Below are 18,897 nucleotides of genomic sequence, written 5' to 3'. Positions count from 1 at the left end.
AAACCATTTTGCACTTGAGAGAATTTATTAAAAATACATGAATGAAGATAAGATTACGGATTACGGATTACGGATAAGATACGGATTGGGAAATAGGTGACTTCTTCAATGAACAAACTCGAAGCTGATAAAAATAAAAATTCCAAGTTTTGATGTCAATATTCAAAACATAAAGAATTGTTATCATTGCGTATGAAAATGAAGCTTTAAAGTTGCTATTTCGAATCAATTTTCAAACTTCCCAGAGATTAAAAAAAAAAGAAAAGTAGAAATAATACAAAGATGAAACGTTTGAAAATTTTCAAGCGCATCAAAAGATTGAAATATAAAGTTTTATTTTTGTTTGTCGTCAATTGAACTTTTAGGTCCTGGAAATGACAAATGCAACAAACAAAGTTTTTTTTTGTAAAATAATTTTCAAAACTCAAAAAATTCAAACTTAAAAATCAAACAAAAGTTTAATAAAAATATTTAAAAATATTTTATTAGTTCGACTAATAAATAAAAAAAATACCATACTATTTGGAACATTTATTTGAAAATAAAAATAGAATTTAATTTTACTTTATCGGCCTTATCGGTGACATTTATGTTCATTAGTAAGAATATTTCAAGATAATGAAAATGAAAATTTGTTCTATGAGAGACAAATTAATGAATGCGATGAAAATGCTTGTTATCAAATTCTTCTCGCTCATTTTCAATATATATTTTTAGTAAACGAACATAACTTTTCAAATTAAAATATAACATGAAGATGAAAAACATTCTTGAAAGATTTTTTTTCAACAAAAACGTCTAACAATGTGAAAGCTTATTTATAGAATTTTAAATGGTAAGTAAAGATTCAGCATTTTGATGCCTATGTTTTAACCATTATTGATTTGGTACATTTTGACGTTCTGAACTCGAATCTTTTGTCACATTTTGTCATGATGATGATGAATGATCTAAAAAATTAAATTGTAAAGTTATTAAAAATTTGCTAAAACAAGTATTTCTGACATTAATGATGCAAGTTTAAAAAAGATTTTTTTTTTCCATTTATCAGATTTGTTGAAATCTGAAAAACTGATGCAAACAGTCTGATGTTTGCTTAAAAAATATTTAAAATTCTCTTAAAATTAAAATCTATTATTTTTCAGAATTGGAAAAAAAAATGGAAAATTTCTAAAACTGTTTTCGCATAAGTAAAAATTATGTGCAGTATTGGGACAAGTTGATAAAAACCTTTATTTACAAATATTTCAGGAACAAATACCGCCGGAGGCGAGCCAATTTTTGACATGTTTGTTAACACTTATTTTTAAACACCTTTTGGGATCAAGTAATTTCACATTACTACGGTAAATTCATTTGTTGAACAAAAAATTTTACTTGGAAAAAATTTCCATGGGGGGGGCGGGGGTTAAACCGGCCTTGTGTTCGCACGGCCTTGTGAACCCACAATGTGCTTTTTGATTAAGTTTAACAAACTTTAGTTCAACTAAAATAACCCATCTGTCAAAGAAAAAGTGGCGATACATATTGTGTTTAATGTAGCAACAGAATAAATAAATATTATTTTTCTTAACTGTTTGTTTGAAAAAAAATTTATGCATATTAGATCAGTTTTTTTATCCAAGGACATGCCTAGTAGTTGACAATTCTCTTTATAAATTGATCGAAAACAATTGCCCTGATACACATTTTGTGGGCAAATATTTTCAAAACATGGCACATTTTGAAACTCTTTATGAAGCTATTTATAAGTACTTGGAATGTGCTAGGTTAGTGGCACGAGACTCTTTGACTTAGTCTCAGAGTCGGCGAACCACAGGGTAATTGGAGGGGCTACGCGTTTTAAGGTACAAGGAAGGCTCGTTTGTTTTGTCTCATAAAAGTTATAAAACTGTATTTTAAGGAAATGAATTATTTATTGAAAGAAAATGAAATCTACTGAAGGAAAATAAAACCGGTCTTTTTCAATTTTAAAGTGTGTATTTTTGTAATGTGTAGTGTGGGTGAATGGGATTTGTGCACTTGTGCACCGAGGGATAATCCTCCTTAGCAATTTATGGCCCGCAGACCAGAGGATCTCGACGCTCTTTTACGGGTTAGACGTAGTGGGCTACTGGGCCCACTAGGCCGAAGAGTGTGATCGGGGCTACTCAAACGGCTTGCCGCTCGAGTGGCGAGAAAGGGTTTTTAAAAAAAACGGAAAAGGTCCTATGAAAGGAAATTCAGGAGGTAAGTATTGACCACTTATACTAGGGCAGGCTTTACCATACCTGAATAAGGCTCGTGTCCTGTAAGTAGTCCGAAATGGCCACCGTGACACTTTTTCACCACTTTCTTTGCTCCACTATATCGGTTTGATCACACTCACGCCTGTTTAACTAATGACCGTTGGCGATCAAATTGAATTGAAATCACCCCCTTTGTGCCTTGGCAAAATCGCGCCAGTATGAAGACGTTAACGCCGCAGCCATTTTCCTCAGCCAACGAAGTTGCATGCAATCTCCTTCCATTTGCAATTGGCAGAATTTTCCGGTTGCATTCAACCCACTTCATGTTGTGTTGTCTAGTGTGTTAACAAATTGTGTTCCTAACTTAACCTTCGTCTAACAATATTTTAAAACAAATGAACATTCACTCAAACTTTACAATGTACCAATTTAAAAACAACAAGAGTTTTGTAACAAACGGTTACAATTTTTTACCTTATTCTGTTTATTGAAGTTTCTAAAATTTTGGTGCAGGAATAGGAATAAAAAAATTATTCAAACTGGCATCCCTGACTAAGTCGTGTCCGAAATATACGCTATCACGACAAACGAGTTACACGAATTTTTCGAATAAGTGCTTCCATTTTGTCGGCTAGAGGATGCTGATGCTGTCGCCTTTTCGTTGTATGGAGAATATGACTGTGGTAAAAATTGGTTAAGCTGCATACTGAAGTTGCTGAAACACAAATTTTGAGTGAAGATATATGTTTTTTCAAACTTTTATTCGAGAGAGACACCAGCGGTGTACTTATTCAAGGCAATATCCAATGTTTTGTAAACGCCAATATTCTAGAAACTGACCATCTCAACAGTTGATTTACTAATTGTTCAAATCACTCTGCTCTTCTGTTTCAGCTTTTTATGATAGATAATTGTGCAGATGACTGGCGGATAGCGATGACCTGGCAGCGAATAAGCCAAATATCTTTAGAATTACTCATCTGCGCGGTGCATCCCATTCCAGGTCAATATTATTTTCTATGGACAACCAAACTAGCGAATAAGAACAAAGCGATGGGCTCAGAGCTCGTGCCCTACGACGTTGCGTTATCCTTGCCAATGTTCCTTCGTTTGTACCTGATATGCCGGGTGATGCTGCTACATTCGAAACTATTTACCGATGCCTCATCTCGTAGTATAGGTGCATTGAATCGAATCAATTTTAACACGCGGTAAGTAACGATTTTTCCTTTTTTTGTTTAATTTTACCTTCATGTTGTAAAAAATAGAGAGAACATGTTCACATTGTATACCCTGTTATAAAAATTGAAACGTTCAAAAAAGATTATCGAACACGAATACCCGTAAGCTCTCACAACATGAAGCCACTCCAGCCACTGATTACATACATCGAGTACATTGCAACTGATATTTGCGTTACTTTTTATCGGCAGATTTGTGTTGAAAACACTAATGACAATATGTCCGGGAACGGTCCTACTAGTATTCATGGTTTCATTATGGATAATAGCATCGTGGACGCTTCGGCAGTGCGAAAGGTAATTATCCGATTTGCTCATCTCGATTCGTTCAACCATTTAATGTCACCCTCCAGCATATAAAACTTATCTTGCCTATCTTCTCAAACATCATTATCTTTTATTCTGTGATCTCACTCTCACTCTTTCTTTCTCTATCCTATCCTCATTTCATCTGTCTATCAAGTTCTATTTTCTGTTCCGCTCATAGTCATTCTGCTCTTTCGTCATATCGTTCTTTGCCTTACCATTTGATATGAACTAAAAGTATACTCTCATATAATCGATATATGGCCCTTCAACATATAACAGCCCCAATCATACATTTCCGTTAACCCTCTAAACTCCCATGGTAAAAACAAATCCTCACCGAATGAACCAATACAAATCTGTCTAATAATCTTAATCCCAGTACGTAATAAAACAGTAATTACTATTACATCGATCTAACCAATCCGCTTGTACTACACACATAGATACTTATTCTAGTAAACCAACATACAGTAACTGATTTTCTAGTACATTGATGGTAATCCCGTGATTTTGCTCAATCTATATACGTTTTAACAGTTATGTTTAGTTTCCTTATGATTGTCTGTCTCCCTTCGGCATTCCAACAGAAAACCTTTTTAATCCATTGGATTTTTGTTCTTCCCGAATTTCCCCCTAGAGAAAATTCCCTTCAGTTTGCTCCCATAGACAACCCCGGAACCCTGCACTTCGGAAAATAAAATAAATATTACTACAACTTTTGCTTGTCTTGTGAAGCATCCCCATCATCTAAGTTTTTTCCTCTGCTTGCAACTGAATGCACTTGAAATTGAGAGATTAGTCAATACAGTAACAATCCTATCTGGTTCGGACACCGAAAAGGTCCATGTTCAACCGCATGTTTTTATTTCTGAGCAACACCAGACTAGTTGAAAATTTTGAAGGCAACCATCGAAATCCGGCCGAAAGTATAAAAAATAAAATAAAACGAACCCCATTGGTTGAAGTATAGGAAAAAAAACTCTCAAATTTTTGTGCTAGCTCGTTCATGTATCCAACACTGTCTCTACTGTCACAACACAAGAAATCACTTCGACTTGACATCCACACACACACCCACCCACACTCACTTTAATCTGAGCTGATTAAAGCTATTCTCGGTAGGGATAGGGATGGGCATTACAATCAGGAATTCCGATGCATTCTTTTTTGGTTTTTGTTACTTGATTTTCATTTCTTTTGATACCTATACATAAAAATGTTATGCAAATACTTTTCAATATGAAAATATCCACTGAAACTTTATTTCAAATGTTATTTATGAAAAAAGCCATTTGCTTGGAAAGTTGATGTTTAGTTAAGTGTTGATTACATTGTTCTACACTATGTCTATATTATAAAAAAAACTTATTTTGACAGGGTTTATTATCCTGATTTTGTATATACCATGTGACAATAAAGTTCCCGTACTTTTTTAAAATACTTAAAATCCGTAACTCTGCTTAGTAAATTATCAAATCGGACCACCTAACAACATCAAACAAAAATATGCATTCCTGCGATTTAGCTAGACCCTATAATTTAAGGTAATCTCCGGTGCCGCATCGTTAAGCTGAGAGTTTTTCTTACAATATGGATTACATGGAATGTATTTTTAATTATAGAACTGAGAGTAATCTTGACCCTTAAGCCCCAAAAGCGAAAAAAACAGCTTTATACAGATGATAATGGACGATTTTGAGGAATTTGTCAAACTCGAGGCCTATTGAACCTGTGAATTCATCTGGATCAAAGTGCTCCGTTGTGCAGAGCTTCAGTTTGTGACGGAGGATCCGTTGCTAAGTGGTTTGAAGTATTGGTCTCTTGAAGTTACACACAAAAAACAGCACAGAGGTCCTTCCAGGGACTCTGTTTCGAACTTCTTCATGAAAAAACCGGAATACTTTGCAGTTTTTTTTTTGCTGTAGAATTCTTCTACTGATCCTTTAGCATATGGTGGTAGAAAAGTGGCACAGAAAATCTTAGCGTTGGTGAAAAATGCCATGTAAGAAGTTTCAGCAGCAAGCATCGTTGAATAGATATTTTAAAGCTTAGTTCATTAAGAAATGGGACAGTTACAAATGTGTGTATTCGATTAATCGGAATACTTTCTATGAAGGAAATATAGGCAATTTCATTATAATTCATGAAAAAAAATATTGTTTTTTGTAAGAAATATTACTAGTTTATTATCCCATTGTTTTCAGCCCTGTTATTGGTCAGTTTTTTTCACTTATCAAACCTGTATTTTAGGTGGCTGCATCCTCCTCCTTCAACTTTCGCTACTTTTGGCCCAATACTTCTATTTTGATAGAAACTGACGGCAATTTGGTGGATTCAGCTGTTTCGAAACTAACAAAACTTGATTTTTAATTTTGTGCTACTAAAAAACGTGGTAGAAATTTTGACACAATTTAACCATGCAAAAACATTTTCAAGATCTGCGGCATTCAAGTTTTTATACAACACGTGTTCTATTTTGCTGTGATGCAAAAATGGCAATATTTCTATCACATACGGTTGAAATAGAAAAAAAATAGAACGCCCAAAGATCTTGAAAACTTTTTACATGGTAAAATTTTCAAAATATGCTACAAGTGTGAAAACATCTACCACTTTTTCCCAACACCAGTGAACTAGCTCTAAGAGTCTTCAAGAGTCTTACAAAACAATCGGTGTTACTTGGGTTAGTATCAATGTGGTTCAAAGAAGGTGATGAACAAACACGCACACTATTACAGAACTCGTTATTTAAAAAGTAAAAAGGTAAACAAAGCCTACGTCACTTGCCAGGATGTTTATATATATCCAAGGCGAGAATCGTAAACAGCAGTTGGCAATGATATTTTTCTCTAGTTTACGCTGGTACAGCGATGATGGTTGTTTGTTTGAAAATGCAACTGACGTCACTAATTGACATGGTTACAATATTTACAAAAAAAAACTTTTACTAACACTTAGCACGGTATTTCCATCGCCACCTGGGATGTGTATACAGGTTGGATTGGTATAAGTAAGCCGTTGAGCAAACAAAAGTGACAGCTTCATGTAAATGGATACGGCTTGAAGGAAGAAAGTAATTTTTGAAATAATTTTTGGATGCAAATGAAAAATTTCTGCTGTACAGCACATTTTTAGGGAGCCAGTATATTAATATACTTGTTTGTAGTTTGTTTTCCGGTTCGAATGAGGTATGCTGAAAAAAATGATGATTCTGTGATAGATTCCACCAATTTCCGTGTAGGTAAACAAAACAAATAGTGCCAAAGTTTCTTGCTAAATATCACGACGGGAGCTTTTGACTTCCTCTTCCTGATTGAAAACTCTATAAAAAAAAACAGAATCTGCCTACAAAGTATCTGGGAGAACTATTCAAATGCACTTCATAAATGGTCAGGGTTTATTAACTTTTGCTTTGCTTCTTTGCGGATCAATCTTCAATTAAATATCCACATAATCATTCCCACTTGTAAGCAGATGATTTGAAAAATACCAATTGACTATTTTGAAGCGAAAATGCGTATACATTTCCGGAAAATACAACATTTTAGATAAGTTTTGCTTTTTCTGCATATAAAAACCTTTGATGTGTAACAGACCTTGTGTATGTGTGTGTAGGAAGAGCCCTTTAATCGGTTAGTTAAGATTGTACGTTGCGAATTATACGTTGAAGAGTACATTTGTTAAGCTTTTCAAAACAGCAAAAACCAAGGTTTTTGTTTTGATTTTTTTTCACAGGAGCATAGTCTTTGTAAATCATTATATTTTCCTCAAAACAACCAACAAATACATACTTCAATCCAGTGGTCGGAAAATCGCTCAAGAAAAGCAATCAGGAATGGTTTCTAGCTAGAATGATGCTACCTCCGAGTGCTGTGATACGCACGTGGTAAAAGTACCCATTGAATATATGTCGAAAATCAACACTAACTTGATACAAGAAGATATACCATGCCCCACCGGAGGCTACCGTTGCTATTCGTCACGTGGCTAATCGACGGTGATCGACATACTTGGTGATACATGTTGAACGTCGCTCCCTCAATCATTCCCGAACGTCTATCCTCGCCAGCGGTGTGTAGACTCGCTTCGGAAAGAATCATTCGGCTGATTTTTTCCGAGTTTAACTTGTTGTGTGCAGATTGATTTTATCTTCGTTCCAATCATGACGCGATTGCCCACAAAACGAAGAGAACAACAGGATTCCTCGCATCATTGTTGATAATGCTCGTTATTGATAGACGATCATTAATGTTTCAAAAGGAAAAATCTGAATAAATACCAGGACCACATGTTCAAAAAAGCTGTAGCACATGCTGGACAGTTCATTGCGGTTACCTAGTCATGATTTTGTCCTTCTAGGCAAAACGAAAACAAGCGTGAGTTTTCAAAAGGACGTATGTCGCAAAAGTAAACAAATTGAGTTACTGTTTGCACGGTATAGTAAATTTTATTTTCTTCTGTATGAATTAACTGTTTGTACAAAAAAAAAAATTATATGCCGTTAGCTAAAAAAATATACAAACGACCTATGTCATCTTTTCTCAGTGTTTTCGAAATTCTTCTTTACACCTCTTTTTGGTAAAACGACGCATCTGTCAAAACAAATAATATCGCACACACAGCAGATAGGATCGCAGCAAACCGTCGTATGGAAGAAAATAAATAGTAAAAAAGTGCCTGGCAGATACGTCGTGTTTACTTACATTGAATATTGCGCGTACAAATAGTTTAATTACACCTAAAACGTGATAAAATGGATTTCGATGGATTCCAGCTGCTGCTCGGTATGTTTTTTGTAATAATACCACCGAAAAAAAGCTTATGAGATTTTTCTAGACGCAGCAACAGAGCTTGAATTATCACATCAACAAGAGGCACAGCAAATTCCAACGATTGTGACGCAAACGAATGCAGACCCTGCTCTTGACGCGGCTCCCAATCAGCACGGCTCACCGCTTCAAGTTTTCTCGCAAAATGTATCGGGAAATGTTGCAGAAATTGTTTCACAGATTCCGAGCGTAGGGTGCTTTGAAGAAGTCGAAACAAACCGGAATGAATTCCAGCCTTATCAACAACTACGTGCACAGTCAACTGTTTTGAATCGGTCCATTGCTCAAAACAATTTACGTCCAGCAGGTTAGTATTTTTGACATCATGTTTACCCGTATCTTTCCTACGGACGTTTGAACGCTTGAGCAAACGTTCAAGAATTAAAAATATATTCTTCATTTAGCCGTCAAAAGAACCGGAAATACTTCTAGTTTTATTACCTGCAAGGGGTTATCCACATTCCACGTGGACACTTTAGGGGGGGGGGGGGGTAGGTAGGACTTGAGAATGGTAGAACAATGACTCGTTGCAAGCCAGGTTATGGAAGCAATCACATAGTGTCCACTACCTACCCCACTATACCCCGAAATAATTCCGGGACCATATCGCAATTTTTGTTTCAGGTAATAAAACAAAAAGTATTTCCGGTTCTTTTGACGGATGAATGGAGAATATCGGTTAAGAATCCATGGAGTTACGATTTTTTTGATCTTGAACGTTTGCTCAACGGACGTAGGAAAGATACGGGCTAAAGTCAAGAAAAGCAAGGTGACATTTATGTATTATTCCATTCCAGAGAGTTGTTTCAATGTTTCAAGAAATGCAACATCTGTTTCATTCTCTTCTTTTGAAAGACATTTACCAGAACGTTACATGTCTACTCCCATCCAAGCTCGAATGGGGCCACGAGTAGAGCTTGACAATCCGTTTGACCTTTCTTCAGCTTCCGCCGTTGAAGAGCATCCGCTTGATCTATCAACAAGAGCGAATGCTAGCGTTGAGTCCACTGCTGAAGCACTAAATCTGGCTATTCCTCGAACACTCGAGAAAACAATTTCACCAGTCGAACCCATGGACTTGCGAACCATTAATATCAGTCGACTTGATGATCAAAACGAGCTTGGTTTAATAAATTTTTCATCAAAACAAGCACCAGTGATGAAGACAAAAGCGGGCGTTTTGAAATCTGTGGAACATTCGTTTCAAGATTGTAGAACTTCCGCTCCAATCATTGTTTCATCACCTTCGAATGCGCAATCATTGTCATTTGAACAAACCGAGCAATCATTCCGTGGAAACGTCAGCCAAGCATGTGAGCCACGAGAGACTTTGGAACCGATCGCTGGTTGTTCGCCTCCAAAAAGAGTTAAAGTTTCACCAGGTAGTCTATTTTTCATTAAACATGGCAAATTATAATAAAACTACATTTTTATAGGGCCGTCGCCGAGGCTGATTGACACGCCTAAATTTGAAGACGGATCAACACCTCAAGATGCTGATCAGTGCATGGAAGACTTCATAGACGGTGTTCATCATGAAGATGATGTCGATGAGGCCGAAGGTGACCCCACTCTCTTGAACGAGCTTACCATATATGAATATTTTGAGGAATGTCAGAATCAACAAACCGATGACTCTTCGGAATATTCTTCGGATGATTCAGAGACTGAAGTGAAGCGGCCATTGCGGCGAAAACGTGAGATCACAAAATTGACTGAAAATTCTACGTCTCAACCAATCTTCGATCTGATAGATGGTAAGTTCATTTTTGAGTAACTGAGCATAAAATACATTGTTTATCTTAACGATTCCTTCTAGATGAATCAACGACTGATAAAAAACAAGACAGAAAGCGTCCGTTGAATGTTTCCGGTGCGGAAGCTCTGGAAATAGAATGTCACGAAGTCCATGATAAGAAAGGCAATATTCGGAAACGCAATAAGCATCTCAAGGAGAAGGGACTCACTTACACTCGATCCGACGGAACAGTTGTTCCAGCAAGAGCTATAAAGTCGGCCTGTAATTGTAAGCTGAAATGTCAAGAGAAATATTCAGACTCCGTCCGCAAGCAGCTGCTAGCCAATTTGCTACGACTGAAACTCTCGGGCCAGAACCAGTTTTTGTCTGCTCACATTAAAGTTGCAAGAACTGCTCGTCCTAAAGTAATGACGGTAATAGTTTTAGAAAGTCAATTTTTTAAACGATTTTTTTTCCTTGTGCAGGTCATCAACTCTCGTCGCCAGTATTCCCGCTGCTACCGGCTACCAGGAGTAGACGGTTCAGTACGAGTATGCAAAAAAATGTTCATGAGTACCTTCGATTTCAGCGATCGTAAGCTCCGAACTTTGGCATCGAAAAAGATCGCTGGTGCCGGTATCGCCGAAGATGATCGCCGCGAGTTCAACTCTTGTCATCGAAGAATTAGCGATGAACATCGACAGTTCATTGAAGATCACATCAAGAGCTTCCCAGCATATTCGAGTCATTGTACTCGAGATAAGTCCAGTCGACGGTATCTTTCGAGTGACTTGAATGTTGCCAAAATGTACCAAATGTACCAAGATAAGTGCTCAACCGAGAATGCTTGGATTCCGGGGCACTACAGTACATACAGGATGATATTTAACGGCATGAATTTGGGTTTTCGCAAACCGAAGTTGGATACTTGCGGCGTATGTGACAAGTACCGCACTATGATTAAACTGGCGAAGGATGAAGAGAAAAATGTACTGGCTGCGGAGCACGAACTTCATCTAGCATCTGCCAAGGCGGTGTATGACGAGAAAAGTAAGGACAAAATGAGGGCCAAAGAGGACGCAACAGTTCGCGTTTCGTCCTTCGACTTGCAAAAACAATTGCCTACTCCTTATTTGACTTGCGGCCAGGCTTTTTATGCCCGACAGTTATACACATATAACTTAACCGTATTCCAATCGCATCTTAAAACACATTCCGCCGCATGCTTCCTTTGGGACGAAACGAAGGCACGAAGAGGATCTCAGGAAATAGCATCTTGTCTGCTACAAGATTTGCAAAGCATGCCTTCAACTGTTGAACATGTCATATATTACAGTGATCGATGTATCGGACAAAATTTGAACAAAACAGTAATTGTAGGCATGTTTTGCTACTACGTTGACTTGCAGGCCTCCATTGGGAGAAAGCTTACTATTGAACACAAGTTGATGAAAACTGGGCACTCTCATATGGAGGTCGACACAGTTCATGCGGCAATTGAAAGGGCGAAACGAAGGACAACGGTTGACATAGAAATACCACATGACTGGGCCATATTTATTCCTACGATTAGGCGCTCTGTACCATTCAAGGTAGTTGAACTGCAGCAAAAACACTTCCTTTCTTTCAAGCTTCTTTGTGACCGATACGCGTTTCCAAAAAAGACACCGAAAGGAGAAATGGTAAGGTTTAAAGACATCATGGTATTCAGATACAGCACTGACGCTCGAGGAACAATTTCTCACAAGTATGATCCGATGCAAGACTTTTTTGAAACTGTTCAAGTTTTGCAGCAAACGACTAATGTTGAAGACATAACATTGCATCCGCTGAACACTGAGCCACTGACTTTACCGGACGCCAAACTCAATGACCTTCGGGGTCTTCTTCCATATATATACCAAAAGGATTATTATAAAACATTTCTGAAACAGTTGGTTCCTGCCAAAAGGGGACGTAAGGCCAAGTCCGGTAGAGAAGATGATTTCGAAGATGATATGGATGAAGAAGCAGCAGAAGAAGAAACGCCTTAAGGTTGACCTGTTTACTGATAATGTTTTAATTCCAGAGAACACCACTTCTTTTGTTTTAATGTTCCATATGTTTATTATAACGTATAAATAAACTGCTAAGCAAACACTTCATGATTTTTATGCAATTAAAACTGCTTTCCTTAAAAGGTAATTCATAAACTGCGCAGACTTTTAAATAGGCCTGCTCAAATTATACGCTTTAAATACAGTTGAAAGTCTACGGAAATTTGGAAAGAGGTCATAAATGATCAAAATTTAGTCTACGTGGTTTATGGATTACCACTGTTCATCTTCGCCACCAGCACATTTCGAAAACTTCCACATCGGTTCAGCTGAGTTCCACTTCGTTTAGATTGAGCAGAATACAAGCTTCCCGTGTTTGATATGGTTGCAGTGGTATGATGAGACTGCATGCAAACGGATGAGTTTCTTACGAATGTTTCTACCATTATATTGATTCGAGCGTATTTGAAAGACTGCTGAGTAGTGTTTATTATGCTTTAACTGCTTTCTTGTTTTGTTCGATCACCACATCTACATTTTTGCGTGCCACTTGGCGATCAAATTCCTAGAAAAATATAATATTTTTCTTGTCCTATTCTGTAAAATAGGTAAAAATTTACTTACTGCCAATGTTTTCCCCAAAAATTTAATTATTTTAAAACTGACGCATCTGCAATGATGTGAAAAAACCGACGTATCTGATTTGACGCATAAGACCAAGCCCACTGGGCGTTCCTATTTCGGTCGGTATTTTAGATGGTTTAATTGGTTGCCTTTTTATCTACTTACTGATTTTCGCACCCATTGTAGCCATCCAGGTTGGTATTTTTGTTTGTTTATTTTCTCATAGCGATGACGGTTGTGTTGCTACCGGGTTGCTACATAAACGCATCCAGTAACAACCTACTGCTCGAATGCTATTTTTCGAATCAAGTTAGCGACTGTTGGTGCGATGATGGATTGATAGATATGTTGCTGAATGTACTCGAATCGAGGTTTAGCAACCATTGGTGGGCTTAGTCTAATGAAAACAATTTGTCCAAGCGACGAATCATAAAGGGTGTATGTAAATATTAAACTGTCACAACGACGAATCATTATGGCGTATGTGAAAAAAAAACTCAACAATACGGTGTAAAATATTTTTTTAACAAATTCACTAGGAAACAGCAAAAAATCCAATATGCTCAAACCTATAATTAAAACATTATTGTTTTTCCTACAGCTGCCATGATAAAACTTGATTCTAGATCAAACAGCTTTAAATAGCATTTATTTATATTAACATAATTTTGTCCCTCCTTTTTCTCAGATTTTGTCTGATGTTACATACGTCCTTTTGAAAACTCACGCTTGATAATATAGAATCTGATAGCCTACATAGATCGCTCAGAACTGATACATATCAGCAGATCCTATCGGCTTCTCAGAAATTTTAGGGACAAAACACTAGCGCCAAAATATAATAGACGAAAAAGTCTTCAACCTAAAATTCGAAAATGCAAATAGTATGCGCCGATGTTTTTGTTTATAAAAGGTGAAGGAGATTTTTCCGTTATTCGTCAGTGTCAGCTACGAGTGTCTCGAAAAAAAGGTTCTGTCCCGATGGCAGGATTTTGGCCGGCATTAGAGTTGACGAAGTAAGACTTGACTTTGGATATGGCGACGACTTTCGAAGAGGTGAGGTGGATTAGAAAGAAAACCGCTCCAAATTGCAGATCAATCTAAAGCCTAGAATCATTTGCTGAGGATAATAATGGAAGGACTGATGGTTTAAATCGGTTTAAAAGCACCATATAATTATTCTCTATCTTCGTTTCCAGGATAAACTCTCAGCGGAAAATCAGCAAAATTGTGAATTGACCTTCTACAACAAATCGTCGTAACACTTGAAGGTATCACACGAAGTCGTCTTCTTACTGCCACCAGAACAGCGTGGTCCGGTTTTAATGTATTGCTTGCTGTTCCTGTAATCTTTACAAGCGCATACGAACGCCCTATTTGGTTGCAGACCCTTGATATTCGTAAAAATTATCGCAAAAAATAGTACCGACCTGTACTAAGCCAGGCCACGCTAGTTAGGAGAAAAACAGAATTCAAGGAGTTTAAGTGAATAAAATTAGCATCGAGTCACATAGTCACGAGAGATTATGCTTTGTCCGGGGAGAGAAAGATGCGCTGGATTCTTAGTTTCCTGTTAAGAAAAGAAAATAAATGATATTTTATGCCTATCCTGTTCTTAATCTGTACAATAATTCATAAATTCCATTTTAATCAGCTGTTATACCATAACAATTTCAATTGTTTTTGTTCAGACCTTTCAAGCGGCCTTCAAGTCCAAAACCACAAAAACTACCATTATCCAAATCTTAATTGTACTTCATTAATTGAAATCTGAATAGTCTCAGTAATTGCGAATTTTATATAGTTTTGATACAAATCTGGATTCGGAAGAATGTGAGAAGAAAATTGAGTTTCCGTAAAAAAATCTTGTTGATCATATGACGTTTCATTTTTAATGTTTACGTGGTTTCATCGGTCAAATGAAAAAGATATGCGTTTGCAAGCTTGAATGCAAGTTTAAAGCTTGAATACTTTTTCGTTGAGTGGCAGCACCGTAAACAAACGTGTTGATGTCTCAGACTACTTGTTCGAAAAACTATTCAGCCGGGTATCTTGATAGAATATAATATCTTTGATATCAGTTATGATCCTAAAGGTTGAAAGTCGTTAGGGGTTTGAAATCAGCATCGAGACGTTCGTTGCTGATAGTCTGCGTCCTTTTTTACCTCATCATGTATCGCAAAAGTGTTTCAAATACAGAAGCGTCGTTGTCATGCATGATTGTTTGTATGATTTGGTTGAAGAAGGAAAATTTGACTGCTTTGATTTTTTGGCTCTGAATGTAGTCAAGCATGGCTCAGTGAAAATGATTGATTTTCGGAAGCATGCTTCAATCTGCAAGGGAAATTGCCACGACCAGAAGTTTGTAGGATTCAGCTGCTGGAATTTGTTGGAAATAGGGGTTTTCATAAGTTCTGTCGTCCATCACCTGTCTCATTGCCTCGGTACCGGCTATACAGCTTACAAGCTCTGAACTAGCAAAATTGTGTTGTTTGAGGTTAGGTTTTAATGAGTCATAGCTAGGCAACACGTTTAGCTTATCTGAGAAAAAATTGCAAGTCATTTCAGCGGTCAAAAATTCAAAGCCTTGACTTCCTTGATGTCCCTTAACCGTAGTTGCTGCTCATGTGCTTCACTCCAACGCACTCATGCACAGAATTTTTATCAATAATCAACTGTTTTGCCAGCTATCAATTTGGGAATGATGCATTTTGAAGAAAACAGTGCATAATATGTTCTCTTTATTTCTCTTGCATCGTAAGTATCTAAAAAACGCGTGAGTTCTAGAATTCAAAAAAATTGGTCGGATAGTTTTTTACAGGCAACAAAAATTGAGTAAATATGTCCGATAACTAGGAAATAAGCTATCAGCTATAAAAAGTGTCCCATTTCTAAATGAGCTAAGTTTTGCATATTTTATATATGTTTGAAGGTATGAGGGAAGTGTTTTAAACTATTCATGATTTTTTTTCAATTTGATCTGATATTCAAGATTCCAAGCAATTTTACTAGTGTTTGAGTGATTCGATTTGATTGTTTATAAATTTTTTCTGGGTTATTGAAGATTTCTTTAAAAGTACGAGAACTTTATTGCCACTCTGTATGTAGCTTTAAATCATTTTTTGTTGAAAGATCTAATATAAATCAGCTAAGGAAACAAACCATTGATTTTCAATCCAATTTTCAAAATTCAATTTTGTTTCGGATTTGTAAGTTAACATATCAAAGATAGTTGGAATGAAATTCCATAGAATCAATACTCAAACTCACAAAAAAAATCAATACTAAACCTCAATATCAAAGCGCAGGTTGAAGGTTATATATCTAATTTTGTTAGAAACGGAAATTTTCGATTTTGACCAGAACAAGTTTTGCGAAGTTTTCCTTTGCCCCGATCATTCTGAAACAAGCCATCATGTCTTTGGAAAACTGCGGCTGGTTGAAAACAACTTCACAAGAGACAGTTTTTTTTTTCAGAGAATTCCAATGTAATAAAAATTTGGTACAAATTGATGAAACTTAATAAAAGTAAACGTATTCCCTGTGGAAAATTGGTACCTAAATATCCGAAAATTCGAAGTCACATGTTGACTCTTTGAAATTTTATTTCTTTGCTGTGCGCGAAAAGGTTGTATTTCATTCTAAAATCATAGCGTTAGAAAACAATATCTAATAGTGTAATTCACGTGATTTGTTAGAAACAATTTTGTGCAGTTTAAAAAAAAGGTTCCAATAGATAAAAGTGTTCAATGTTGTTTATAAAAGAAAACATATTATCTAAAGAAGGGCAGAAAATGGCAAAATATTCATCAAATTTATGAATTCTTCAGTTAATGGCACCTCATATAGTTTTTTCTGGTGCGAATCTTCAGATTACAGTAAGGTTTTTTACGTGTTTTTTTTGCGCGGTTCTTAAACGGCTTTCCATACGTGGTTTTCTGAAATTAACGCTTTATTACGCGGATTTTTTTTACGCGGTACATATTACCGCACAAAAAAAAACTTTACTGTAAACTTTCTAAGAAAATCATTTAATACGATTATGCCCTTCACTGACACGAAGCGTTAAATAAAAATGTAAGATGTGAAAAGATGAGGCATGAGACTTTAGATGGGAGACGTTAAACATAAGATAAGAGGTGAGAAGATGAGGGGATATGCGCTGTAAGATGTAAGACGTAACAGCCAAGATTCGAGAGGCAAAACGTAAAACTCTAAGACGTGAGAAAGTAATGTAAAACGTTTTGAATGTAAGTGGTGAAACATAAGATTTAAAATATCCGTCATGGAACATGTAGATGTAAGATATGAGAAGCAAGACGTAAGACGCAAGACGTAAGACGTAAGACGTAAGACGTAAGACGTAAAACGTAAGACGTAAGACGTAAGACGTAAGAAGTAAGAAGTAAGACGTAAGATGTGAGACGTAAGACGTGAGACGTGAGACGTAAAACGTGAGACGAAAAGCGACAGATGTAAGATGTCAGATGTAAGACGTAAGACATCGAACGTAAGACGTCGGACGTAAGACGTCAGACGTCAGACTTAAGAAGTCAGACGTCAGACGTAAGACATCAGATGTGAGACGTCAGACGTAAAAAGTAAGACGTAAGACGTCGGACAAAAGACGTCAGACGTAAGACGTCAGACATAAGACGTGTGACGTAAGACGTGAGACGTCGAATATGAGATTGAAATGTAAAACCTGAAAAAGTGATACATAAGTGATGAAACATGAGCCGTAAGAATGTTAGATGAGACACAAAATATTCAAAACTCTGAGAGTTTTGGTAAACTTACGGTCATTTACAGTTTTCTAAAGTGAATATAGGTTTACAATATGGCCTCGAACCACAATATTCGACTTTTATTCGTAAAGCACTTTACCCTCTTTCAATATTCTTGGAGAAAATATTGAAAATTTCGACTTTTTGTAGAGCCTGTTCATAATCAAGAACTCGATATTTCAGAAATTCTCTACGAGTTAAAAAGTCCAGTTAAACAACCGTGTTAACTTCGAAAACCCCGTGTCAGAAACCGTGTAAAATCCGTTCAATTTACAAGTCTTAAGTATACGAGCTATACGAGATCTTCTAGAAAATACTCATTGAATATTTAGAATCAGCCCCCAAAATTATCCTTTATTTTTCCTTGTTTATCAATCTTTGCATCAATGTTTCGAAAGATTTTCTGAAATTTGAAGAGGTTTTTTGTGACTTTTATTCATACAAACCAATAATTTTTTTTTATTTAACGGCTCACACCATTTCGATTTTTTTTTTTTGATAAAATTTTCTTAAATTTTGTATACTTTCTGAAATGTATTTTGTTTGATTTAAAACTGCTGATTAGCTTCGATAGTCTCAGAACCCATCGAATTTCTCGGAATTTTGCCCATCCCTATCTAGTAGTACTATCAAGTGTGCCATTATGGCAATTTTCTGGTTGCATCATAAAACATAATTGTCCTCTTTGATTTTATCTCCACTGTTTCGGCTCAGCTCCCTTAAACAACTTTATCTTCCTCGGGGACTCATCTCCGCAAAGGAGAGAACCATCTCTGCCATCGCCATCGCAGTTTCACTTCCGCTCATCATCTTTTTGTCATCATTTTCCCATTCTTGGGCCCCTAACTTCCTTCCCTTTATTTTGAGTGTCGTTTTGTTTGGTTGTCTTTTCCCTCTTCTTTTTTTCTATTTTTTATTTGCCAACTCACTAACTGTCCCACACAGATCGTATCTTTCTTCAACCATCACCGACACCAACAAACACACACATTACAGAATTGCCCGCGCGCCAGACGGCGAATCATTTCATGGTTTTTGAGAATGAAGAAAATAAAGCTCCTTAAAACACACTCTTTTCCCCCTCTTGAAACAATACCCCACCCTA

At 36.6% G+C, this 18,897-nt stretch overlaps 1 protein-coding gene and 1 long non-coding RNA gene across 17 annotated transcripts in view; both read left to right on the top strand.

Moving 5' to 3' along the window:
• Positions 1–18,897, top strand: part of LOC129749058 (small conductance calcium-activated potassium channel protein) — a 759,751-nt gene that overhangs the window by 583,322 nt on the left and 157,532 nt on the right. For all 16 annotated transcript variants that reach the window (XM_055743901.1, XM_055743886.1, XM_055743888.1 and 13 more), the window contains 2 exons: positions 3,123–3,439; positions 3,662–3,766. In XM_055743901.1, the coding sequence (XP_055599876.1) occupies positions 3,123–3,439; positions 3,662–3,766 (422 nt within the window). The remainder of the gene's footprint in view (positions 1–3,122; positions 3,440–3,661; positions 3,767–18,897) is intronic.
• On the top strand, positions 8,342–8,780 carry LOC129749060 (uncharacterized). Its single transcript, XR_008737913.1, has 2 exons — positions 8,342–8,562; positions 8,615–8,780. It is a non-coding gene; the product is annotated as an uncharacterized LOC129749060 (long non-coding RNA).

Source organism: Uranotaenia lowii, chromosome 2 (genome assembly GCF_029784155.1).
Source record: "Uranotaenia lowii strain MFRU-FL chromosome 2, ASM2978415v1, whole genome shotgun sequence".
NCBI lineage: Eukaryota > Metazoa > Arthropoda > Insecta > Diptera > Culicidae > Uranotaenia > Uranotaenia lowii.
Note: the sequence above shows the minus strand (reverse complement) of the source record. Positions and strands in the feature narration are given on the sequence as shown.